Source organism: Glycine soja, chromosome 18, assembly GCF_004193775.1.
Source record: "Glycine soja cultivar W05 chromosome 18, ASM419377v2, whole genome shotgun sequence".
NCBI lineage: Eukaryota > Viridiplantae > Streptophyta > Magnoliopsida > Fabales > Fabaceae > Glycine > Glycine soja.
This window is the reverse complement of record NC_041019.1, coordinates 53727318-53754916: the sequence shown is the minus strand read 5'-3', so window position 1 is coordinate 53754916 and position 27599 is coordinate 53727318. Positions and strand designations below refer to the sequence as shown.

General features: G+C 33.1%; 3 protein-coding genes across 3 annotated transcripts; all 3 read left to right on the top strand.

The window, feature by feature from the left end:
- Window positions 1-2065: 2065 nt before the first annotated feature.
- LOC114395736 (MDIS1-interacting receptor like kinase 2-like) lies at window positions 2066-4644 on the top strand. The gene is made up of 2 exons (XM_028357579.1): window positions 2066-3867; window positions 4072-4644. The coding sequence occupies exons 1-2, from the start codon at window positions 2199-2201 to the stop codon at window positions 4446-4448; spliced, it is 2046 nt and encodes a 681-aa protein (XP_028213380.1). The 5' UTR covers window positions 2066-2198; the 3' UTR covers window positions 4449-4644.
- A 4935-nt stretch (window positions 4645-9579) lies between these two features.
- LOC114395518 (probable leucine-rich repeat receptor-like protein kinase At1g35710) lies at window positions 9580-13004 on the top strand. The gene is made up of 2 exons (XM_028357317.1): window positions 9580-11943; window positions 12165-13004. Exons 1-2 carry the CDS (start codon window positions 9696-9698, stop codon window positions 12539-12541), a joined length of 2625 nt encoding a protein of 874 aa, XP_028213118.1. The 5' UTR covers window positions 9580-9695; the 3' UTR covers window positions 12542-13004.
- A 5090-nt stretch (window positions 13005-18094) lies between these two features.
- On the top strand, window positions 18095-20794 carry LOC114396589 (MDIS1-interacting receptor like kinase 2-like). Its single transcript, XM_028358652.1, has 2 exons — window positions 18095-20185; window positions 20390-20794. Exons 1-2 carry the CDS (start codon window positions 18265-18267, stop codon window positions 20764-20766), a joined length of 2298 nt encoding a protein of 765 aa, XP_028214453.1. The 5' UTR covers window positions 18095-18264; the 3' UTR covers window positions 20767-20794.
- The last annotated feature ends 6805 nt before the right edge of the window (window positions 20795-27599 follow it).

The window sequence follows — 27599 nt, the reverse complement described above, 5'->3', positions numbered from 1 at the left end:
GTCATTTTGTTACTCCACTCAATAAATTATCCGTTCCTCCTTCTTTTTCTACTTCTGAGGCTATTAAAATACTACCAACGTTGAAAAAATAATAAACAATATTAATATCCTATCTCTCTCTCTCTTTCCCCTTTATTTGATAAACATAAAAAATCAAAATTATGCTTCGTTAATACAACTTATCCTATATGAGTAATTTTTTTAAAAGCTAGATGCACTAGTTTAGCAATTTTAAAAGCAAATTGCAATAGATTGGTAAAAAGAAACATTTTTTCTTGTTTATACCATAATTATCCTTCATTGAAGCAATCTTGTTAATTTGAACGAGATAATAGGGACATACTATAAATGACAAAATTCATCTTTCAAGATGCCAATTGATCCTAATGTTTGATGATAAAAAAACTGTATTCTATTCTATAAAAAAATAACAATCATCACTTAAAATTCATAAAAAAAAACTGACAACATTTTAACTAAAAAAGGCATTTGTAGCCGCCAAAATATGTATTCTTGACTGTCAGTCTGTCAAAAACTAATTTTTTTTTTAAAAGAATGTGCACACATGTATACGATAATAAGATTTAAAATAGAACAAAGATATCAATATTTCCTATGCTATTATTAATTAAAAGACTAAAATGCAATTCAACCACACTGTGGTTGCCAAAAATGAAGTGGAAAAGTTTTATATATCTATATAAACTTAAAGGTGTAAAGGAATCAATAAATATATTGAAGTAACACATAGAAGGTGTAAAGGAATAAGTTAGTTATAGTTATATTTGGTTTTTAGTTTAAATTGTTGTCGCTTGAATTTTAAGATAAATCCAATCAACTGACACAAAAGAAAGGCAAAAAGAAGAGTCTTTATCCGTGGGTAAATTTATGTTTGGTACCCAAACATATCATTAGTTTTTGAGCTACAGCATGTTAGTTATCTTTTGTTATTTTCAGAAGAAATGTATCGATGTGAATCATTTCAACAGAGTTCATAGAGAACCAACCCAAATATATTGCTCAGATACTTTCAGAAAGAAACTTTGAAGAAATTACACGCACCAGCCAGTGCTAGTCGATTCAAACAACATTCTTATAAATACTCCTGTAGAAATAAATAAAAACAAGAGTGTAATAAATTCTGACACGTACAACTATTCTCGTCCATCCCTTAAGCATGTTTCTTTCTTATCTCTTTCCGAGAAATTGTTTACGGTTTCTCATGCAACCTAAACTTTCTAGTGGCCCCTCCCAATATTGTTAAGAATAATCCCAAAATGACAATGATGTCCTCGCAGAAGTGACAACAATTTCTAAGCATTCCCCATCATGGTTCTTGGAACGTGTTAATTAGTCTAAAGTCTAAGCATACGCAGCAATGGAGAAATGGTTGCATTCAATTCTTCGAAGTTGACTCGAATGCCGTGACAAATATTATGCAAGTATGGTCTAATGGGGCAAAGCCTGTTTATGCTTGTCGTAGTCAAGCTGGGGTATGAGGATGAAAGATTTATCAACTAGCATGCACGTTATTTACTCACAAAACATAAATTAAATTAATACTGCGTGCATAATATCATTAGTTATCTCATTATTATCATTATTATTTATTTATATTGATATTTTTTAAAAACAATTAAAAGGTATAAAGAAAAATAAATTTCAAATTGTCTAAATAATATTCAACGCAATTCATGTTCAGCATTCAAATAATAATCATTTATGAAACATAGAGATGTTGATAATCGTGTTTAAGAGATGCAGTCTTGTTCATAAACTTGCGGTGGCTCCTCCGGTTGACAATGCTGTCCTCACAGACTTGATCAGTGACAACAATTTCTAAGCATTCCCATCATGACCCATGAAAAGTGTTAGTGACTTAGTCTAAGCACACGCAGCAACGGTGAAGTTGTTACATTCAATATTCTTCAAAATTGACTCAAAGTCAAGCAATGCCGTGAAAAATGCATTGAACCCTCAATGGGGCAAAGCATGGAATTCTATGTTTTTGGCTGATGTAGTAAAGCTGGGGAGTGACAATAAAAGAGTGACCAACTAGCATGTAAGCCACAGTCACAGAACATAAAAAAAAAGTTCATTTTCTCATAAATCTCAGAAACAAACTTGTTAATTATCTCTCTAAAATACCATTAACTGCTTAGCTCATAACTCAGTTTGAATATTTTCGTCCGCAAAGGATGAAGTTTCTTGTTATTTGCAGTGTTGTTATTATGGGGATAACATTGGAGTTAGAAGCCGTGCCTACACCGTCGCAGCTTCAATTGGAAGAAAATGCTATAATCAATAGTGGATGGTGGAATAGATCAAAGTCAGTAGCTTCACGTAATATCTGTTCATGGTATGGTATGTCTTGCAACGTCGCTGGAAGCATAACTAGAATCAACTATCCCTTTTATACACCTGGGATTCGATTAGCAACACTAAACCTCTCTGCTTTCAAGAATTTAGAATGGCTTGAGGTCTCAAACTGTGGACTACAAGGGACTATCCCATCTGATATTGGTGATCTCCCTAAACTTACTCATCTTGATTTGTCCCATAATTCTCTTCATGGTGAAATACCTCCTTCATTGGCAAATCTTACCCAATTAAAGTCCCTAATCATCTCTCACAACAAATTTCAAGGCCCCATTCCTGGTAAGTTGTTGTTTCTAAAAAATCTTACTGGGTTAAATTTGTCCTATAATTCACTTGATGGTGAGATACCTCCTGTACTGGCAAATCTTACCCAGCTAGAGAACCTAGACCTTTCAAACAACAAATTTCAAGGCCCCATTCCTGGTGAGTTGTTGTTTCTAAAAGATCTTAATTGGTTAGATTTGTCCTATAATTCACTTGATGATGAGATACCTCCTGCACTGGTAAATCTTACCGAGTTAGAGAGACTAGACCTTTCAAACAACAAATTTCAAGGCCCCATTCCAGCGGAGCTTGGACATTTGCTTCTATCTGTGCAAAATGTCAACGTGAACCTTTCATTCAATAATTTGAAGGGTCCCATTCCATATGGTTTAAGTGAGATTCAGCTAATAGGGAACAAGGATGTATGTAGCCATGATTCCTATTACATAGATAAATATCAATTCAAGCGTTGTTCTGCCCAAGACAACAAAGTAAGGCTCAATCAGCAGCTGGTCATAGTTCTCCCTATCCTCATTTTTCTAATCATGCTCTTCTTACTACTCGTGTGTCTGAGGCACACTCGCATTGCAACTAAGAACAAACATGCAAACACAACGGCAGCCACTAAGAATGGGGACTTATTCTGTATATGGAATTATGATGGAAACATAGCCTATGAAGACATCATTAGAGCAACCCAAGACTTTGACATGAGATATTGTATTGGAACAGGTGCCTACGGGAGCGTTTATAGGGCACAATTACCAAGTGGCAAGATTGTTGCCGTGAAAAAACTCCACGGATTTGAAGCAGAGGTGGCAGCTTTTGATGAGAGTTTCATAAATGAGGTCAAAGTATTGTCAGAAATAAAGCATCGACATATTGTGAAGCTCCATGGATTCTGCTTGCACAGAAGAATCATGTTTTTGATATATGAGTACATGGAGAGAGGCAGCTTGTTTTCAGTGTTGTTTGATGATGTGGAAGCCATGGAATTGGATTGGAAAAAGAGGGTTAGCATTGTGAAAGGCACTGCACATGCTCTTTCCTATCTTCATCATGACTTCACTCCTCCAATTGTGCATAGAGACATATCAGCCAGCAATGTCTTGCTTAACTCAGACTGGGAGCCCAGTGTTTCAGACTTTGGCACAGCCCGATTCCTTAGCTCTGATTCATCCCATCGAACTATAGTTGCTGGAACCATTGGGTACATAGCCCCAGGTAAAGTGTTCATATCTTTATTTTTGGTTACTTTCTCTTGTTCGTGATTTGATGCAGATAATGACTAAACAATACATTTAATAACAGGCAAATGGACTTGTTTCTTACACTGAGTTTATAAAAAAATTAGATTTTAATGTTGTTACTTTTCAACTACTCTCCTTCTGATCTTTGAATCTGTTGGTGTTAATGTTGTAAATGTAGAGCTTGCATATAGTATGGTTGTGAGTGAAAGGTGTGATGTGTACAGCTTTGGAGTGGTGGCACTCGAAACTTTGGTGGGATCGCATCCTAAGGAAATATTCTCATCACTTCAATCAGCATCTACTGAGAATGGCATCACATTATGTGAAATATTGGACCAACGCCTCCCACAGGCAACAATGTCAGTTTTAATGGAAATAGTTAGTGTTGCCATAGTTGCATTTGCGTGCTTAAATGCCAATCCTTGCTCTCGCCCAACAATGAAATCGGTCTCTCAATGTTTTCTTACTCAGCTTACACCATTAGACATTCCTTTGCGTGAGATTTCATTGCAGCAGCTCATGAGTCAAGAACTCAGGCATTATTTAAATTTGTGAACTCCTGAAAGTGAAACTTCTAGTTGAAATTAGATGTGTCAGCATTCAATAAACTTGTTGTCAAAAGACTTCATGAAGTTCTGTTTTGAAGTTGAATTAGTTCTCGTGATATGTTGTTTGTATGGATTACAAAACTTGTTTAGTTTGTAATTTAATAAAAATCAGGAATATGAGGTACCACAAAAAGAAAACTTGTTTAGTGTGTGTTCTGTTTTTAGTTTTTTGCATTTTTACTTTTAGTACTTTAATTTTTATTTCTTCCTTTCTTTTAATTATTTTAAGGGAATAAAAGTAAATATTGAAAAAAAATGAAGGAACTGAAAATTAGTATAAAGTAAAAGTTAAAAGACTAAAAAAGTTTAACGATTAAAAACGTATATAAGAGGCGTGATGTTAAGTATTGGTGTTCTTGAAAAATCTCACAACAACATTCACAGCACTATTCCTTGTGAATTAGTGTCTTCAAAAATCTTACTTTATTAGACCTATATTTTAACAGAATCAGTGAAAAACTTATAATAATATTTTTTTGAAAGAGATCCTGAGAATCTTATCAACAAAGAAATTTTTAAGAATATTTTTTTCTTTCTCACGATAAGTAATACAATTTTAAAACTATTTTTACAAAAGATCATATTAAAGAAAAAATAAATCAAAGATTTTTTTCTCAATTGATGTGGAAAAACAATTCAAAGAAAAGATCATTTTTATCTCACCAAAAGTAAGTAAATATGTAAAGGTAAAGTAAAAGAGAATAAAAGAATTTAACGATATAATAAAAGTTATTCTTTTTCATAAGAGTAACCTATTCATTTTATTTCTCTTGTAAATCAATTATTTTTCATTAAAATATCTTCAATTATTTTTTTCTTTTTTAATGAAGATCGAAGAAGATCAATAAATTTAATAAAATTAAGAATAACTTCATAAAAAAAATTATAATTGTATAAAAATTTAATACTAATAACTATAACTTAATCAATTAAATCTTACAATTAAAAAATAGAAATAATTAATATATATAAAGACGCTATGCTAGGTTAATCAATGGCAAAAACTACTTTTATTTCTACTATTTATACTTATAGCCAAAAATTAAATATCGAAAGCTGACAGTATAGAATGCATATTTGTCCAATATGTTTGTCAGTACACGGCAGTCATGTAGCACGATATCCATACATTAAATTCGCTATTTTTTTATATATAAAAAAAGTATTCAACCATTAACTTCACACTGTTGAATTGTTCAAGATGAATGACAGAGTCAGCTTGGTTAGATGATCCTCTTTCCTGAGCTAATTTGTTGATCTTATGAAAATAACTTTTATAATTTATATAAAAATAATTTAATTATTTTTTATTATAGAAAAATTAAAAACTTATATGATAAACATTTATTAAATGGTTTATTCAAATGCATCCTACTAATAATTTAATTTTCACATATTAACAGTGTAAAGATTTTTTATATTATTAATTCATTTGTAATTATCCTAAAATATTATTTTTAATGTAAACAAATTTACTATATATAACCATCTTTAATTAACGATAGTTGTCAATACCTTTTAAGTTCGTTTGAGTAATCTGTTTGAGCTGGCTATCTTCGGCCATATGGCATCAACTGCACAGGCTTATTGAAATTCAGGAACAGCACAACATCGCCATATGTATAACGTACATTAACAATACAATTAGGATTTTGGAGGTTTTTATATTAATAAATTTTTACTGCCAATATGTAATTATTAATATTTAACTTTTTTAGACAAAATAACTTATGTCTTTCATTCATAATCAAAGATTTATACAAGTAGCAATGAAATTAAAAAACACGGAAGCGCAAAAAAAAATTAATTAAGACCTGACAGACCTAAAAAGACAACAGATGTATTGTAATACTTCATATGTAATAATGCATGAGGTGTTTGCTTTCCTATTATCTCTTTCTTATTTTAATTTCATATATCATTCATTATTGCATTATCTTTAGGGGTTAGTCGCTCGAGAGAGGATAATCCTTAAAAGAAATATAAGGAAGGTCTTACATGCATCCGTAAAAACTCAAAGCTACCGCCTCCAATAAGTCAAAAAATGTGTCTTCATAATCAAATGAAGTTTATTTAATCTCAAAAGGTTCATTAAGGAGAAAGACTAATAAACAAACCCTTGTGATATAATATTACTTCAAAGTTTAAAAAGGAGCAAATCAAAGAGAACAACAGTCAACAACAAGTCACCAACAAAATAAAATAAATACAAAATGTATATTTCGATGAACAATTTTTGGTGTTTTATTTGTAATATTTTTATGTTTTTTTATCATTTTGATTGATTATTTTTCTTTCATTAAATATATTTATTTGATTGTTTTATTATGTCAATTTCACTTTATCTTATATTACTCTTATAAATTTTATACATAACACTTACTTTTATCTCCACGTTAATCAACTTTAATTGAGTGATCAACCTCTAATTTTTTAATATTCTCTTATATATTGATAAATAAAAAATATCTTAATTTATATGTAATTTTTTTATCTCCTTTAACAGAAAATGATATAAAATATCATTGACAATTATATTTTTAAATTTAGTTTATCAAACAAATAAGTTATTTAAATATTTCTTTAATTAGTTATAAACCCGCTCAACACACGAATCTGTGTCTAGTTATACCAGTTATAGTTATACCAGCAATTATTCATATAATTAGTGTAAAAAGTAAAAAATGACCAACACTTGAGGAACCAATCAAGGTGACTCTTCTAAGAGCAAATGAGCGTCAGAAAATAACACTTATCATATAAATGGCTTCCATACTACACCTTTTAGGTAATTTGCTTTCAAAAACTATATCTAGTTTAGTGAAAAAAGTCCATTAATCCAGTGGCAGCTAGCTGCTCATGGTATAGAGTTGTTGATTATTTAATTTGTTGTATTTATTTTATAAACAAAAGAAATTATATGGAGAAGCCCTTATCCTGGGAGAGTATCCTTGGTCTCGAACACAAGGAGAAGCCCTTATCACCATTCCTCGTGAAAAATTATATGTATGTGTTATGTCACCTTTTTTTTGTCCAAAAATAAGTTGATTGTGGCTTTAAAAAAAGTTGCAAAAGTAAAAAGAAAACAAACAAAATGAGAAAACAGAAAATTTCTTGCAAGATGCCAATTGATCCTAATGTTTGATGGTAATAAAAAACTGTATTCTATTCTATAAAAAAATAACAATCATTACTTAAAATTCATAAAAAAAAACTGGCAGCATTAAAAAAAAAAGGCATTTGTAGCCGCCAAAATATGTATTCTTGACTGTCAGTCACAAACTAAAATCTTTTTGTAAAGAATGTGCACACATGTATACAATTATAAGATTTAAAATAAAACAAGGTGATACGAATATCGCTACACTATGCCATTGTTACATTACTAAGAAGGAACATTAATGAAGATAATTGTTCTGTTTCCTCTTTATTAATTCCACTTCTTTACATATTTATAATACTTTTCTTCTAACAGAATATAATTTGTTATAACTGTCTAACATCCCTTCAACTAGCTAACTTGTGGAATTGTTGTAAATGCATAAGGTAGTGCCTATTGTGCTGTTATTTCTATCAGGATTGCTATCACAAGGATATCAATATTTCCTATGCTAGTATTAATTAGTAGACTAAAATGCAATTCGACCACACTCTGGTTGCCAAAAATGAAGTGGAAAAGTTTTATATATCTATATAAACTTAAAGGTGTAAAGGAATCACTAAATATATTGAAGTAACACATAGAAGGTGTAAAGGAATAAGTTAGTTATAGTTATATTTGGTTTTTAGTTTAAATTATTGTCGCTTGAATTTTTAGATAAATCCAATCAAATGACACAAAAGAAAGGCAAAAAGAAGAGTCTTTATCCGTGGGTAAATTTATGTTTGGTACCCAAACATACCATTAGTTTTTGAGCTACAGCATGTTAGTTATCTTTTGTTATTTCCAGAAGAAATGTATCAATGTGAATCATTTCAACAGAGTTCATAGAGAACCAAACCAAATATATTGCTCAGATACTTTCAGAAAGAAACTTTGAAGAAATTAGACGCACCAGTGCTATTCGATTCAAACAAAATGCTTATAAATACTCCTGTACAAATAATAATAAAAAGAAGAGTGTAATAAATTCTGACAACTATTCTCGTCCCTTAAGCATGTTTCTTTCTTATCTCTTTCCGTGAAATTGTTTACGGTTTCTCATGCAACCTGAACTTTCTAGTGGCCCCTCCCAATATTGTTAAGAATAATCCCAAAATGACAATGATGTCCTCGCAGAAGTGACAACAATTTCTAAGCATTCCCCATCATGGTTCTTGGAACGTGTAATTAGTCTAAAGTCTAAGCATACGCAGCAATGGAGAAATGGTTGCATTCAATTCTTCGAAGTTGACTCGAAAGCCGTGACAAATATTATGCAAGTATGGTCTAATGGGGCAAAGCCCAAACTGGGGTATGAGGATGAAAGATTGATCAACTAGCATGCACGTTATTTAGTCACAAAACATATTAAATTAATACTACGTGCATAATATCATTAGTTATCTCATTATTATCATTATTCTGATTATTATTTATTTATATTGACATTTTTAAAAAACAATTAAAAGGTATAAAGAAAAATAAATTTCAAATTGTCTAAATAATATTCAACGCAATTCATGTTCATCATTCAAATAATAATAATTTATACAACATAGAGATGTTGATTATCGTGTTTAAGAGATGCAGTCTTGTTCATAAACTTGCGGTGGCTCCTCCGGTTGTTCAAATATAAAGCTAATCCCAAAATGACAATGATGTCCCCACAGACTTGATCAGTGACAACAATTTCTAAGCATTCCCATCATGACCCATGAAAAGTGTTAGTGACTTAGTCTAAGCACACGCAGTAACGGTGAAATTGTTACATTCAATATTCTTCAAAGTTGACTCAAAGTCAAGCAATGCCGTGAAAAATGCATAGGACCCTCAATGGGGCAAAGCATGGAATTCTATGTTTTTGGCTGATGTAGTAAAGCTGGGGAGTGACAATAAAAGAGTGACCAACTAGCATGTAAGCCACAGTCACAGAACATAAAAAAAAAGGTTCATTTTCTCATAAATCTCAGAAACAAACTTGTTAATTATCTCTCTAAAATACCATTAACTGCTTAGCTCATAACTCAGTTTGAATATTTTCGTCCGCAAAGGATGAAGTTTTTTGTTATTTGCAGTGTGGTTATTATGGGGATAACATTGGAGTTAGAAGCCGTGCCTACACCGTCGCAGCTTCAATTGGAAGAAAATGCTATAATCAATAGTGGATGGTGGAATAGATCAAAGTCAGTAGCTTCACGCAATATCTGTTCATGGTATGGTATGTCTTGCAACGTCGCTGGAAGCGTAACTAGAATCAACTATCCCTTTTATACACCTGGGATTCGATTAGCAACACTAAACCTCTCTGCTTTCAAGAATTTAGAATGGCTTGAGGTCTCACACTGTGGACTACAAGGGACTATCCCATCTGATATTGGTAATCTCCCTAAACTCACTCATCTTGATTTGTCCCATAATTCTCTTGACGGTGAAATACCTCCTGCACTGGCAAATCTTACCCAATTAGAGAGCCTAATCATATCTCACAACTACATTCAAGGCTCAATTCCTGAGTTGTTGTTTCTAAAAAATCTCACTGTCTTAAATTTGTCCTATAATTCACTTGATGGTGAGATACCTCCTGCACTGGCAAATCTTACCCAATTAGAGAGCCTAATCATATCTCACAACAACATTCAAGGCTCAATTCCTGAGTTGTTGTTTCTAAAAAATCTCACTGTCTTAGATTTGTCCTATAATTCACTTGATGGTGAGATACCTCATGCACTGACAAATCTTACCCAATTAGAGAGCCTAATAATATCTCACACTTACATTCAAGGCTCAATTCCTGAGTTGTTGTTTCTAAAAAATCTCACTGTCTTAGATTTGTCCGATAATTCACTTGATGGTGAAATACCTCCTGCACTGTTAAATCTTACCCAATTAGAAAGCCTAATCATATCTCACAACAACATTCGAGGCTCAATTCCTAAGCTGTTGTTTCTAAAAAATCTTACTATCTTAGATTTGTCCTATAATTTACTTGATGGTGAGATACCTCATGCACTGGCAAATCTTACCCAATTAGAGAGCCTAATCATATCTCACAACAACATTCAAGGTTATATTCCCCAGAATTTGGTTTTCTTGGAAAGTCTTACTTTGTTAGATCTATCAGCCAACAAAATCAGTGGGACCTTGCCCTTGTCACAGACAAATTTCCCAAGTTTAATATTACTTGACATTTCCCACAATCTACTTTCTGGTTCCTTAATACCCTTGTCAGTAGGAAACCATGCACAGCTAAATACTATTTACCTCAGAAATAACTCAATTAGTGGAAAAATTCCACCAGAGCTTGGATATTTGCCTTTCTTAACTACTCTGGATCTAAGCTACAATAATCTTATCGGAACAGTTCCTCTATCTATGCTAAATGTCGCTGAAGTGGACCTTTCATTCAATAATTTGAAGGGTCCCTATCCAGCTGGTTTAATGGAGTCTCAGCTATTAGGGAACAAGGGTGTATGTAGCGAATACGATTTCTATTACATAGATGAATATCAATTCAAGCATTGTTCTGCCCAAGACAACTTAGTAGTCATGGCCGGCGGCAACAAAGTAAGGCACAGGCACAATCAGCTGGTCATAGTTCTCCCTATCCTGTTTTTTCTAATCATGGCCTTCCTACGACTCGTGCGGCTAAGGCATATTCGCATTGCAACTAAGAACAAACATGCAAAGACAATTGCAGCCACTAAGAATGGGGACTTGTTCTGTATATGGAATTATGATGGAAACATAGCCTATGAAGACATCATTAGAGCAACCCAAGACTTTGACATGAGATATTGTATTGGAACAGGTGCCTATGGGAGCGTTTATAGGGCACAGTTACCAAGTGGCAAGATTGTTGCCGTGAAAAAACTCCACGGATTTGAAGCAGAGGTGCCAGCTTTTGATGAGAGTTTCAGAAATGAGGTCAAAGTATTATCAGAAATAAAGCATCGACATATTGTGAAGCTCCATGGATTCTGCTTGCACAGAAGAATCATGTTTTTGATATATGAGTACATGGAGAGAGGCAGCTTGTTTTCAGTGTTGTTTGATGATGTGGAAGCCATGGAATTGGATTGGAAAAAGAGGGTTAACATTGTGAAAGGCACTGCACATGCTCTGTCCTATCTTCATCATGACTTCACTCCTCCAATTGTGCATAGAGACATATCAGCCAGCAATGTCTTGCTTAACTTAGACTGGGAGCCCAGTGTTTCAGACTTTGGCACAGCCCGATTCCTTAGCTTTGATTCATCCTATCGAACTATAGTTGCTGGAACCATTGGGTACATAGCCCCAGGTAAATTGTTCATATCTTTATTTTTGGTTCATTTCTCTTTTTACCTGTGTTCTCTTGTTCGTGATTTGATGTCGATAATGACTAAACAATACATTTAATAACAGGCAAATGGACTTGTTTCTTACACTGAGTTTATAAAAATTGTAGATTATAATGTTGTTACTTTTCAACTACTTTCCTTCTGATCTTTGAATCTGTTCGTGTTAATGTTATAAATGTAGAGCTTGCATATAGTATGGTTGTGAGTGAAAGGTGTGATGTGTACAGCTTTGGAGTGGTGGCACTCGAAACTTTGGTGGGATCGCATCCTAAGGAAATACTCTCATCACTTCAATCAGCATCTACTGAGAATGGCATCACATTATGTGAAATATTGGACCAACGCCTCCCACAGCCAACAATGTCAGTTTTAATGGAAATAGTTAGTGTTGCCATAGTTGCATTTGCGTGCTTAAATGCCAATCCTTGCTCTCGCCCAACAATGAAATCGGTCTCTCAATGTTTTCTTACTCAGCTTACACCATTAGACATTCCTTTGCGTGAGATTTCATTGCAGCAGCTCATGAGTCAAGAACTCAGGCATTATTTAAATTTGTGAACTCCTGAAAGTGAAACTTCTAGTTGAAATTAGATGATGTCGGCTTTCAATAAAGTTTATCTAGTTGTTTATTCGGGTGAATTATTAGAAAACTTGGTGAAATTGTTTTTATGTTAACTTTGTTCTCGTGATATGCTTTGTATGGATTATGATACTTGTTTAATTTTGTAATTTAATGAAAATGAGGAATATGAGGTTTAACATAAAGAAAGGATATATTTTAGTGATTTAGATAGTAGTAGCAAACTAGAAATAATTGTTTCTAATTAAGGTTGCCAAATGAAGTAGAAAAGTTTTATGACATACATATATTATATGAAAGTGGTCCAGTAAATCCACCATAGCAACCAATAAATTGAAGTAACACAGAAAGTGTAAAGGGATGAGTTAGTTTTTTTAGCTACTGTATGTTTGTTATCTTTTGTTATTTTCTGTAGAAATGGATCAATGAAAATCATTTCAATTAATCTACTGCTCAGATACCTTCAGAAAGAAACCATGAAAATATTTATGCGTATTAGTGCTCTGCGATTCAGGCATGGCTAGGCATCAAATTTGTGTCCTATCCTGGTGTGTGCGCGTGTTCTGTTTTTAGTTATTTAGTATTTTGCATTTTTACTTTTAGTGCTTTAATTTTTATTTCTTCCTCACTTTTAATTATTTTAAGGGATTAAAAGTAAAGATTGAAAAAAAAAATTAAGAAACTAAAAATTAGGATAAAGTAAAAGTTAAAAGACTAAAAAAGTTTAACCATTAAAAACATAAATTAGAATTGTGGATTAAAAGGTAATAATTAAACCCTATCATTTAAAAAAAGAGTAAAATCAATTTTGACAACTATTATCGTCTATATTATAGTCTATTAAAAGGTAATAATTAAACCTGTCTTCATGTTTGAAAGTAAGATTCTTTCAATCTTTCTTATCACATTATTCATATTTCGAATTTAGTTTGATTTTTTATGTGTATAATTATATTTTTTACATAATATAAAATATTTTATTTAGATGTAATATGTTTTAAAAACATTATCAAATAAAAAAAATTTACTAATATTTTTTTGAAAGAGGTTCGAAAGACCTTATGAAGGAAGAAACTTTTAAGAATTTCTTTCTTTCTCAAGTAACAAAATTCTAAAAATATTTTTATAAAAGATTCCTAAAACTTATCATAGAAAAAATAAATTAAAGATTTGTTTTCGACTCATGCAGAAAAACAATTCAAAGAAAATATCATTTTTCTCACTAGAAGTGAGCAAATAAGCAAAAATAAAGAAGAAGAAAATACAATAGTTTTAAGAGAATGAAAATTTTCTATTTTTTCCATAAGAGTATCGTGTTCATTTTATTTCTTTTGTATATTAATTATGTTTTACTAAAATATCCCAAATTATTTCTTTTTTTCCCTATAGAGATTGAAAAAGACGAATAAACTCAATAAAATTAAAAATAAATTTTAAAAAAATTATAATTATATACAAATTTAATACTAATAACTAAATTAATTAATTTTTTTAATAAGTATAAATTAATCAATTATATCTTACAATAAAATTTTCATCTGCTCCTTTTTTTAATTTTCTTATTTCACTCGTACCCTCAGCACATGCTACTATTAATTATCTGATATATAGTTCTAAATAACATGATATAGGAATGTAATGGTGTCAGAGTTGGGTTTTGAAAACAAAAAAAAAATCACATGAATTGAAGTAGAATGCAATGGACATGCTATGTGGTTCAACAATGTATTTAGACAGGATTCTACCTAATGAAACATATATCTGGTTAATTTGATTTGTTGATATCATATAACTTTTAACATGATACATAGATTACAGTTTAAACATCAAACTAAAATTAGGATATATTTTATAATATAATTTAATACAAATATAACGTCATGCATATTCTATAAAATATTTATTTTTTGATTAATAAATTTTTACTGCTAATATTTAATTTTTTAGGCAAAATAACTTATGTCATTTCATTCCTAATCAAAGATTTAGTACACGTAGGAATGAAATTAAACACATGGAGGCGCCAAAAAAATCTCGACTCTCTTACAAGAACATTACATTATAGATAATTTAATTTACAAATCAAGACCGTATTTATATGTATGTCAACTTGAAATTTAATTCAGAAACAAGCAAATCAAACTAATTTGATTTGGTTGCCTTTGAATAAAATACACTGTTGACTTGAAATTTAACTTAAGCGTTACAGATAACTTCTAGATTTTAACACATTGAAATTAACTTCAAACCAAGTCAGACTAGTTGGACAAGACAAGTTTTTAAACACCTGTAGTTTCTAAATTTCGTGTCTCAGTCCCAAGATTCTTCATGCTATAAATTAATCGTTACACCAACAAACTTAATACTTACTTCTAGTAATACTCTTGTTGAAGAATTATATTAGCTTATATTGGTCACAAATTAAAATGTTAGGTCACCTATTATGTGTCAAAATAAAACATCAATGGAAGAGGATCATGTTGGAGTGCCAATAAAATTTTACCTTTGATAAAGTGGAGAAAATATCAGCGTTGTTGACTATATATATAATGCTGTCTTGATTCTAAATTAAATGATAAAGCATGTTTTAATTGATTAATAAAGTAAAAAAAAAAAAGTTGCAAAATTGTAAAGAAAACGAAAGATGGGAGCAAACAGAGAATATGGGGGAATTGAATGGCACTAGGTGGATTAATATTTTTGTCAAAAGAAAGTGGTGTTAGTATCTTTTTATTTTCCCACTTTCACGGCAAGTGAATTACACGATCGATGCTTTCAACCCTTTGGTTAATATAAAATATAGACAAAGATGTAATACACTCATAACTATTAGTTACTTTCATAATAAAAATATATTGAAAATATCTTTAAAAATATTTATTTAATAATTATCTTTAGTTTAAATATTAATATTTGATCTTTTTTATTTATGACTTGCACATATGAAAAAGAGAGATTAAAAGAAAAAAAATAAAAAAAAATAACCAAAATATTAGGCAAAACAAATCCAAAAAATATAAAAAGAAAGATTTTTAGTATTAAACCAAAGTCCACTTCAACAACTATAAAAAGAGAGTCAAGTCAAAGAAGAGACACACAACAGACAATCCACACTTTGGGTCTATCCCTTAGGGGAAACCTTCTTTCTTTATTCATCCATCATCTTCTTCTATTCACCTCGACCCCGGTAAAAGTCTCTCATGACAATGAGGCGAAACCCTCTTTAGTTAGGTCCTGACAGGTCTAAAAAGCCAAAAGATGTACTGTACACTTCATATTTATCAATGATGCAAACAAGTGTTTTCTATACTATTATCTTTTCTGTTTTTATCTTGCATTATTCATCTTTACATTCTTTTAGGGGTTAAACGCTGGAAGATGATAACTTTTAAATAAGATTTAAAGAAGGTATGCATGCATTAGTTTTAGGGGTTAGACTATCGGAAAAAGGTAACTTCTAATAGAACAAAAAGAAAAGATTTCATAAGAAAGTCATTACTAGACATAGAATGATTATTTTATGCCCATGCATTTTTGCTAACATCTAGAATTCATACTTCATGCATTTTATTTGCTGAGTCTTTGCAAAGGAATTTGGAAGATAGATAAATAAAATAGACTTATTATTGTGAGGAATCAAGAGAAAGTGATTGATCAGATGTAAGTAGAATAGAATCACCTAAATTAATAAAGAAAAAAAAATCATAAACTCATACATCACACGCAAACAAAGGTCCCAACATTATCACGTTCTGATTTTATCTTATCTTTATCTAAATCTTAATCTTTTATTTTCTCTTATCTTTTACTTTTCTTATCTTTAAATCTTTTAATTTAAATCTTTTATTCTTTTTCTTCTATTTTGATATTTAAATTTTTATCTTATCTACTATATTTTTTTTTATCTTTATTCTGAATTCTTTATCTATTGCTTTTAAATTGAGTTTGCATTCATCTAAGTACAAACAAAGTCCCTACGGATTTGACACTCGGACTTCTGAGTACTTTACTACTTGTGACAAATTTGATACACTTGTCAACAAATTTGGTACACTTGCCAACGAGTTAACATATACATGGTTTTATAAATACTTGTCCTCATTTACTTGTTAGTCTTATAATCGATTTAAAAAAAATTATATCTGTTATTCATATAATTGGTATAAAAGTAAAAAATGGCCAAAACTTGAAGGAACCAGTCAAGGTGACTCTTCTTAGAGCAAATGAGTATTAGAAAACAACTCCTATCAATTGTTTCCATACTACACCTTTTTGTTATTTTGTTTTCAAAAACAACACCTAGTTTAGTGAAAAAAGTCCATTAATCCAGTGGCAGCTAGCTGCTCATGGTATAGAGTTGTTGGTTATTTAATTTGTTGTATTTAAGTTATATTTAGTTTATAAGCAAAAGAAACTTAGAGTATTTCTAAATGAATACAAAACCCACAAACTTGCCATATAAAGAATACAGTAACCCGCATGCGTCCTATTGGATTGATAATACATCTATCAGCAAAAGAATATATATGTATTTATACTTTATTAGTAGCAAAAGAATATATTTGACAATAACCCCATGAAATTACCTTTATAATATCTAACAAGTGAATAGGATCAAAATGGAAGACTACTATATATATTATTTCTCGATCATGATCCAGATTGACAAAGCACTCCCCCATGCCATATTAACATCAAATACTTTTAGTGTTAATTTCCTTATTGTCTTTTCCAGCGTATGATAAATTTCCATTTTGGCCTTATTTTTATCAGGAGCTGGTATTTCCATACTAACACTGGTAAACCTATATTTTTATTTTGTCTGGAATATTAAATAATACATTTGCCTAAAAATATCGATCTAACTTAAACACAGTAACTAGCTGATATATGTGATCTATCTAGAAGTCGGTTTAATCTGGTGGCTTAGTGATGATGTATCAAACCTCCCTCCAAACGTGTTTGCTATGTTTAACAAGTCAAAAAATAAGAAAATCTAATCAATTCCAACGAATATTGTCGTCTATCACTTTCTGTGAAATTCCTTGTGATGTAATTTCCACTCAGTCATAGGACATGCTCAGTGCCAACAATGTCTAAGCTTTCCCATTCATGGATCGTATTAGTCTAAGCAGAGGCAACCACAAAGAAATGCTTGCATTGATCAATTCTTCAAAGTTGACTCAAAGTCAAGCAATGCCGTAAATTGGGGGATGAAGTAAAGCTGGGGAGTGACAATCCAGTTGTTCAAATATAAAGCTAAACCCAAAATGACAATGCTGTCCTCACAAACTTGATCATTGACAACAATTTCTAAGCATTCCCATCATGGCCCATGAAAAGTGTTAGTGACTTAGTCTGAGCACACGCAGCAACGGTGAAATTGTTACATTCAATATTCTTCAAAGTTGACTCAAAGTCAAGAAATGCCGTAACAAATGTTGTGGAATTCCATGTTAATGACTGTTGTAGGTGAAGCCTGGGTGTGAGAATAAAAGAGTGGCCAACTTGTATGTTTGACACACAACACACTAAAACTTCAGTTTCTCATTTATCCCAAAAACAGAATTTTCATTCTCTCTCCTAAAAAACTACCCATTAACTTATGTTAGTCACACAACACACTAAAAGTTCAGTTTCTTATAACCCATTAACTAGTTAGCTCATAGCCGAATTTAAATATTTTCTTCTGCAGAAAACAATGCAGCTTTTTGTTTTCAATTTCTATGGAACCACCTTTCTTGTTATTTACGGTATGGTTTTTATTATGGGGATTGTATTGGAATTAGGAGCCGCCCCTGCTCCTGCACCTGCACCATTGCTGCCTCCATCGGAAGCAAATGCTATACTCAACAGTGGATGGTGGAATCTATCACAGTTAGATTCACACAATATCTGTTCATGGTGTGGTATAGGTTGCAACGTCGCTGGAAGTATAACTGTCATCGGATGTCCATGTTATACACCGGGTACACCGGGGATTCGATTAGCAACACTAAACCTCTCTGTTTTCAAGAATTTAGAAATGCTTGATGTCTCAAACTGTGGACTACAAGGGACTATCCCATCTGATATTGGTAATCTCCCTAAACTCACTTATCTTGATTTGTCCGATAATTCTCTTCATGGTGAAATACCTCGTGAGTTGTTATTTCTAAGAAATCTAACTCGGTTAGATTTGTCCAATAATTCTCTTCATGGTGAAATACCTCCTTCATTGGCAAATCTTACCCAATTAGAGAGCCTAATCATATCTCACAACAAGTTTCAAGGCTCAATTCCTGAGTTGTCGTTTCCAAAATATCTTACTGTCTTAGATTTGTCCTATAATTTGCTTAATGGTGAGATACCTTCCGCACTGGCAAATCTTATCCAATTAGAGAGCCTAATCCTTTCTAACAACAAATTTCAAGGCCCCATTCCTGGTGAGTTGTTGTTTCTAAAAAATCTTGCTTGGTTAGATTTGTCCTATAATTCACTTGATGGTGAGATACCTCCTGCACTGGCAAATCTTACCCAGCTAGAGAACCTAGACCTTTCAAACAACAAATTTCAAGGCCCCATTCCTGGTGAGTTGTTGTTTCTACAAGATCTTAATTGGTTAGATTTGTCCTATAATTCACTTGATGATGAGATACCTCCTGCACTGATAAATCTTACCCAGTTAGAGAGGCTAGACCTTTCAAACAACAAATTTCAAGGCCCCATTCCAGCGGAGCTTGGACATTTGCATCATGTCAGCGTGAACCTTTCATTCAATAATTTGAAGGGTCCCATTCCATATGGTTTAAGTGAGATTCAGCTAATAGGGAACAAGGATGTATGTAGCGATGATTCCTATTACATAGATAAATATCAATTCAAGCGTTGTTCTGCCCAAGACAACGAAGTAAGGCTCAATCAGCAGCTGGTCATAGTTCTCCCTATCCTCATTTTTCTAATCATGCTCTTCTTACTACTCGTGTGTCTGAGGCACACTCGCATTGCAACTAAGAACAAACATGCAAACACAACGGCAGCCACTAAGAATGGGGACTTATTCTGTATATGGAATTATGATGGAAACATAGCCTATGAAGACATCATTAGAGCAACCCAAGACTTTGACATGAGATATTGTATTGGAACAGGTGCCTATGGGAGCGTTTATAGGGCACAATTACCAAGTGGCAAGATTGTTGCCGTGAAAAAACTCCACGGATTTGAAGCAGAGGTGGCAGCTTTTGATGAGAGTTTCAGAAATGAGGTCAAAGTATTGTCAGAAATAAAGCATCGACATATTGTGAAGCTCCATGGATTCTGCTTGCACAGAAGAATCATGTTTTTGATATATGAGTACATGGAGAGAGGCAGCTTGTTTTCAGTGTTGTTTGATGATGTGGAAGCCATGGAATTGGATTGGAAAAAGAGGGTTAACATTGTGAAAGGCACTGCACATGCTCTGTCCTATCTTCATCATGACTTCACTCCTCCAATTGTGCATAGAGACATATCAGCCAGCAATGTCTTGCTTAACTCAGACTGGGAGCCCCGTGTTTCAGACTTTGGCACAGCCCGATTCCTTAGCTTTGATTCATCCTATCGAACTATAGTTGCTGGAACCATTGGGTACATAGCCCCAGGTAAATTGTTCATATCTTTATTTTTGGTTCATTTCTCTTGTTCGTGATTTGATGCAGATAATGACTAAACAATACATTTAATAACAGGCAAATGGACTTGTTTCTTACACTGAGTTTATAAAAATTGTAGATTTTAATGTTGTTACTTTTCAACTACTCTCCTTCTGATCTTTGAATCTGTTCGTGTTAATGTTGTAAATGTAGAGCTTGCATATAGTATGGTTGTGAGTGAAAGGTGTGATGTGTACAGCTTTGGAGTGGTGGCACTCGAAACTTTGGTGGGATCGCATCCTAAGGAAATACTCTCATCACTTCAATCAGCATCTACTGAGAATGGCATCACATTATGTGAAATATTGGACCAACGCCTCCCACAGCCAACAATGTCAGTTTTAATGGAAATAGTTAGTGTTGCCATAGTTGCATTTGCGTGCTTAAATGCCAATCCTTGCTCTCGCCCAACAATGAAATCGGTCTCTCAATGTTTTCTTACTCAGCTTACACCATTAGACATTCCTTTGCGTGAGATTTCATTGCAGCAGCTCATGAGTCAAGAACTCAGGCATTATTTAAATTTGTGAACTCCTGAAAGTGAAACTTCTAGTTAATAATCACCCACGTGAAATAAAATATAAAGTTTGTAAAAAAAACAGTATCAATATATATGTACACGTATACACTGCAGTGTGAAAAAATAATAATAAAAAAATAAAAAGAACAAGATTGAAAGGCCAACATATCTGGTATAAACAAAATCACCACCACACAATTTTTATGCTAATTATAAGGAATTCTAATTCCTAAGGTACACACCTAACACAGGAACACATCAATTCTACAATAAACTCGCAACAGAACACCCATTGGTTCATCAAACACACTCAATCCAAGATTAAACATGAAAACATAATTAAATTCATAAACACCCCAAAATAACCCAAAAATTGACCCTCTAGGGATCCCTACACATGTTCATTCTAATTCCCAAGCGTGAGTAACTCATCCCTTACCTCGAGGTAGTCGCTTAAATGTTCTCTGTTAGCAATGGTGTCGTCTCTGGTGATCTCTAGAGCTCCTCCTCTGGTTGCTATGTTAGGGTTCTTGTGCGTCAGAAAAGAAAAAGGAGCAGAAGTGTTTTGTAAAAAGTTGCTCGTTAACATTTGACTTATATAGTGAGAATTTATGACCTAATAATTATTTATTTATTTTACTTATTTATTTATTTATTAATTTATTAATTACTTATTGAAAGTTACGGCTGTTACAATTTCCATTCAGTAATAGGACATGCTCAGTGCCAACAATGTCTAAGCTTTCCCATTCATGGAACGTATTAGTCTAAGCAGAGGCAACCACAAAGAAATGCTTGCATTGATCAATTCTTCAAAGTTGACTCAAAGTCAAGCAATGCCGTGAAAAATGCATTAGGACCCTGAATGGGGCAAAGCATGGAATTCAATGTTTTTGGCTGATGTAGTAAAGCTGGGGAGTGACAATAAAAGACTGAGAATCCACTTGTTCACATATAAAGCTAAACTTTGTTGGACATTTTAGTGTAATTGATCTCTTTATTATGTTAAAATAAGAGTGCACGCTTGTTTTAATGTAATAACGAGATGTTCGGTTTAGGCAAAAGGTTGGAAGTTACATGGAAGTTACTAACTTCCATCAACGGTTGGAAGTTACATGAAAGTTACTAAAACTTCCATTAACGGCAATTTTTTAAAAATAAATAACTTCCATCAACCGCCAAAAACCACCTGTTCTTTGATTATAAATAATCATCCTGGTTCAGAAAGCATAACATGTGAAAAACATACAAGACCAAAACAAAACTCTTGAATTATAATCTTCTGATTTTATCCGATTGAACAATTTTGGTTGAACCCCGAAATTTGATTCAATCTGAAAGTGTTTATACACGACTTCAGATTTATCCAGGATTATCTCGATTTTCAAAATTAACCAACAAAAGATTGAATCAAATCTTTCGAGATGACGAACGATAGTTTGAAGATGACAAGCAAGTTTGCGAAGTTGGACAAGTTTGAAGGGCAGGATTTCAGAAGATGGCAGAAGAAGATGCACTTTCTCTTGACAACATTGAATGTGGTGTATGTGCTGAGTACACCGATGCCGGTGTATATGGAAGGCGAAACTCTGGATCAAACAAGGAAGCGTTCGAAATGGGAGAACGACGATTACATTTGTCGTGGACACATTCTGAACGGTATGTCTGACTCTCTCTTTGATATTTATCAAAATGTTGAGTCTGCTAAGGAATTATGGGACTCTCTTGAATCCAAGTATATGGCAGAAGATGCCTCAAGTAACAAATTCTTAGTTAGTAATTTCTTTAATTACAAAATGATTGATTCGAGGCCTATTATGGAGCAATATAATGAACTGCTGCGGATTTTGGGTCAGTTTACTCAACATGATTTGAAAATGGATGAATCCATTGCAATTTCATATATAATTGATAAACTGCCTTCTTCTTGGAAAGACTTCAAGCATACCTTGAAACATAAGAAGGAAGAGTTGACTCTGGTTCAACTCGGTAGTCATTTCATGATTGAGGAGTCGCTGAGGGCTCAGGAAATTGACAAAGTCAATGATAAAACCGTAGCAGGTTCCTCTTCCGTTAATATGGTAGAGGAAAGTGGAACAGTTAAGCAAAATTACAATGCTAAAGGTAACAAACGAAAATTTCAAGGAAATAAGAACAAAGGTCCAAACAAACAGACAAAATTGTCATGTTGGAAGTGTGGGAAACCTGGTCATTTAAAGAGGGATTGCCGAGTGTTCAAAGGAAAGAACAAGGCTGGTCCAAGTGGGTCTAATGATCCTGAAAAGCAACAAGGTCAGATTGTAGTGAATAATTTTAATTCGAATACGAATTCAAATTATGTATCACTAATATCTGATGCATTCTATGTGCAGGATGATGACGTTGCTTGGTGGTTTGATTCGGGAGCAACAAGCCATGTGTGCAAAGATCGTCGTTGGTTCAAGGAATTTAGACCAATCGATGATGGCTCTATTGTGAAAATGGGCAATGTTGCAACTGAACCAATCCTAGGATTAGGTTGTGTGAATTTAGTTTTTACTTCCGGAAAAAGTTTGTATTTGGATAATGTCTTATTTGTACCTGGTATTCGTAAGAACTTATTGTCTGGTATGGTTTTAAATAATTGTGGTTTCAAGCAAGTACTTGAAAGTGACAAGTACATCTTGTCAAGACATGGTTCGTTTGTTGGATTTGGTTATCGTTGTAATGGAATGTTTAAATTAAACATTGATGTTCCTTTTGTTCATGAATCTGTTTGTATGGCCTCGTGTAGTTCTATAACTAATATGACAAAATCAGAAATTTGGCATGCTAGATTAGGACATGTTCATTACAAAAGATTAAAAGATATGTCAAAAACAAGTATGATTCCTCCTTTTGATATGAACATTGAAAAATGCAAAACTTGCATGTTGACCAAGATCACTAGGAAACCTTTTAAGGATGTTAAAAGTGAGACTAAAGTCTTAGACCTTATTCATAGTGATTTGTGTGATTTGCATGCTACTCCATCATTAGGTCATAAAAAATATATTGTTACTTTTATTGATGATGCATCAAGGTATTGTTATGTATATTTATTAAATACAAAAGATGAAGCTCTTGATAAATTTAAAATTTATAAGAAAGAGGTAGAACTTCATCAAAATGGGCTAATCAAAACTCTTCGTACGGATAGGGGAGGTGAGTATTATGATCCGGTTTATTTTCAATCTACTGGAATAATACATCAAACTACAGCTCCTTATACACCACAACAGAATGGTGTAGCCGAAAGGAAGAATAGAACCTTGAAAGAAATGGTGAATTCCATGTTATCCTATTCGGGTTTAAGTGAAGGATTTTGGGGTGAGGCTATGTTGACAGCCTGTTACTTGTTGAACCGAATTCCTAACAAAAGGAATAAGGTTACCCCATATGAACTTTGGCACAAAAAGACACCAAATTTGAGTTATCTCAAAATTTGGGGATGTAGGGCTGTAGTCAGGCTTACAGAACCTAAAAGGAAAACCATAGGTGAAAGAGGTATAGATTGCATATTTATTGGATATGCTGAACATTCTAAAGTATATAGATTCTATGTGCTAGAATCTAATGATTCTATTGCTGTGAACTCGGTTATAGAGTCACGGGATGCTATCTTTGATGAACAAAGGTTTACATCTATACCTAGGCCAAAGGACATGAATTCCATGTCGAAAGTCTCAGTTAATATTGAGGATATACCTTCAACTAGTACTGAAACTAGAAAGAGTACGAGAGTAAGAAAGGCTAAGTCATTTGGTGATGACTTTCAACTCTATTTGGTTGAAGGGTCAAGGAATGATATTGAATTTCAATATCAATATTGCCTTAATGTTGAGGAAGACCCAAAGACTTTTAGTGAAGCAATGGCTTCAAGGGATGCTATATTCTGGAAAGAAGCAATCCAAAGTGAGATGGATTCCATCATGCAAAATAATACCTGGAAATTGGTTGACTTACCTCCTGGATGTAAGCCATTAGGATGTAAGATGATCTTTAGGAGAAAGATGAAAGTGGATGGTACTGTTGACAAGTACAAAGCTAGATTGGTTATCCAAGGCTTTAGGCAAAAGGAGGGTATTGATTTTTTTTGATACATATGCTCCTGTTGCTAGGATATCCACTATTAGACTGTTGTTAGCACTTGCTGCTATCCACAATCTGATGATTCACCAAATGGATGTGAAAACTGCATTCTTAAATGGTGAATTGGATGAAGAGATATACATGAAACAACTTGAAGGGTTTGTTATGCCAGGAAATGAAAATAAGGTGTGTAAACTGATGAAATCTCTTTATGGCTTGAAACAAGCGCCTAAGCAATGGCATCAAAAATTTGATGAGGTTGTGTTGTCTAGTGGTTTTGTTATAAACCAAGCAGATAAATGTCTATACAGCAAGTTTGATACTCATGGCAAAGGAGTTATCATTTGTCTGTATGTAGACGACATGTTGATCTTTGGTACCGACCAAGATCAAGTTGATGAAACTAAGGCATTTTTGTCTTCTAAGTTTGATATGAAAGATATGGGGGAGGCGGATGTGATCTTAGGAATAAAGATCAAACGTGGAAACAATGGTATTTCCATCTCTCAATCACATTATATTGAGAAGATATTGGAGAAATTTAATTTTAAAGATTGTTCTCCGGTAAGTACTCCCATTGATCCTAACCTGAAGCTATTACCTAATAAAGGTGTAGCAGTGTCTCAACTTGAATACTCAAGGGCGATAGGATCACTCATGTATGCAATGATTAGTACTAGGCCTGATATAGCTTATGCTGTTGCTAAACTCAGTAGGTTTACAAGTAATCCTAGTTCTCATCATTGGCAAGCTATGAATAGAGTATTCAAGTACTTAAAGGGAACTATTGACTATGGTTTGACATATACTGGATTTCCTTCGGTTATTGAAGGTTACTCTGATGCAAGTTGGATAACCAATATGGAGGATTATTCATCCACAAGTGGTTGGGTATTCCTCCTTGGAGGAGGTGCTATCTCTTGGGCATCCAAGAAACAGACCTGCATTACAAATTCAACAATGGAATCTGAATTTGTAGCTTTAGCAGCAGCTGGTAAAGAAGCTGAGTGGCTAAGAAATCTAATCTATGAGATTCCATTGTGGCCCAAACCTATACCTCCCATGTCTATCAGGTGTGATAGTCAGGCAACTTTGGCTAAGGCATATAGTCAAGTGTATAATGGGAAGTCTAGACACTTGGGTGTTAGACACAACATGGTTCGGGAGTTAATCATGCATGGTGTGATATCAGTGGAGTTTGTGAGAACTCAGCATAATTTGGCCGATCATTTAACCAAAGGGTTAAGTAGAGATCTCGTAAAAAGGTCGGCTGTGGGATTAGGATTAAAGTCCATCTGAAATCTCTTATGTTAAGATACCCAATTCCCATCTAATATGACATTAGGTGCTGAATTCAATGTGGAAAGCTTAACATGTAGAGATTGGAACACATCATCGAAAGTATCCCAAAAGGTATGTGTTCGGTTCTGCAAGTTAAGGAGGTTGAAGTATAACTTCTCAATGGTTCTTTTGAAAAATTGCATTTGCAGGTGCAAGAAAGAAAAGGACTACCTATATAAGCATGAAGTTTAGCCGCTTCAAGAAGCTGGGACTTGGCTTTGATATGCTTATGAAGGATAGGGACACAGGCTAGTAAAACTAGTGTCGAGCAAGAGTAATGTTATAAACTATTGTGCAGATTATCTTCATGTATTCATTATGAATAGAAAGGGTTCAATCCTTAGTGACACCCTGATATTCGAATATTTGAAACGTGTAATTTGCTAAGATGAAATTCAATCGTCACGATATTTCATCTATGCAGTAGTTTGTGGTATGTTATGACTTTGGTGATTTGATCGGTAATTACACTAAAATGGGGGAGGTTTGTTGGACATTTTAGTGTAATTGATCTCTTTATTATGTTAAAATAAGAGTGCACGCTTGTTTTAATGTAATAACGAGATGTTCGGTTTAGGCAAAAGGTTGGAAGTTACATGGAAGTTACTAACTTCCATCAACGGTTGGAAGTTACATGAAAGTTACTAAAACTTCCATTAACGGCAATTTTTTAAAAATAAATAACTTCCATCAACCGCCAAAAACCACCTGTTCTTTGATTATAAATAATCATCCTGGTTCAGAAAGCATAACATGTGAAAAACATACAAGACCAAAACAAAACTCTTGAATTATAATCTTCTGATTTTATCCGATTGAACAATTTTGGTTGAACCCCGAAATTTGAATCAATCTGAAAGTGTTTATACACGACTTCAGATTTATCCAGGATTATCTCGATTTTCAAAATTAACCAACAAACTTTCTAGTGGCCCCTCCCACTATGGTTAAGAATAATCCCAAAATGACAATGATGTCCTCGCAGAAGTGACAACAATTTCTAAGCACTCCCCATCATGGTTCATGGAACGTGTTAAATAGTCTAAAGTCTAAGCACACGCAGCAATGGAGAAATGGGGCAAAGCCTGTTTATGCTTGTCGTAGTCAAGCTGGAGTATGAGGATGAAAGATTGATCAACTAGCATGCACGTTATTTAGTTAAATTAATACTACGTGCATAATATCATTAGTTATCTCATTATTCAGATTATTATTTATTTATATTGATATTTTTTAAAAACAATTAAAAGGTATAAGTAAAAATAAATTTCAAATTGCCTAAATAATATTCAACGCAATTCATGTTCAGCATTCAAATAATAATCCTTTGTAAAACATAGAGATGTTGATAATCGTGTTTAAGAGATGCAGTCTTGTTCATAAACTTGAGGT

Coding starts and splice junctions, on each gene's coding strand:
- LOC114396589 (XM_028358652.1), top strand. CDS start 18,265: ATGCAGCTTTTTGTTTTCAATTTCTATGGAACCACCTTTCTTGTTATT. Junction 20,186..20,389: donor CATTGGGTACATAGCCCCAG/GTAAATTGTTCA, acceptor TTGTAAATGTAG/AGCTTGCATATAGTATGGTT.
- LOC114395518 (XM_028357317.1), top strand. CDS start 9,696: ATGAAGTTTTTTGTTATTTGCAGTGTGGTTATTATGGGGATAACATTG. Junction 11,944..12,164: donor CATTGGGTACATAGCCCCAG/GTAAATTGTTCA, acceptor TTATAAATGTAG/AGCTTGCATATAGTATGGTT.
- LOC114395736 (XM_028357579.1), top strand. CDS start 2,199: ATGAAGTTTCTTGTTATTTGCAGTGTTGTTATTATGGGGATAACATTG. Junction 3,868..4,071: donor CATTGGGTACATAGCCCCAG/GTAAAGTGTTCA, acceptor TTGTAAATGTAG/AGCTTGCATATAGTATGGTT.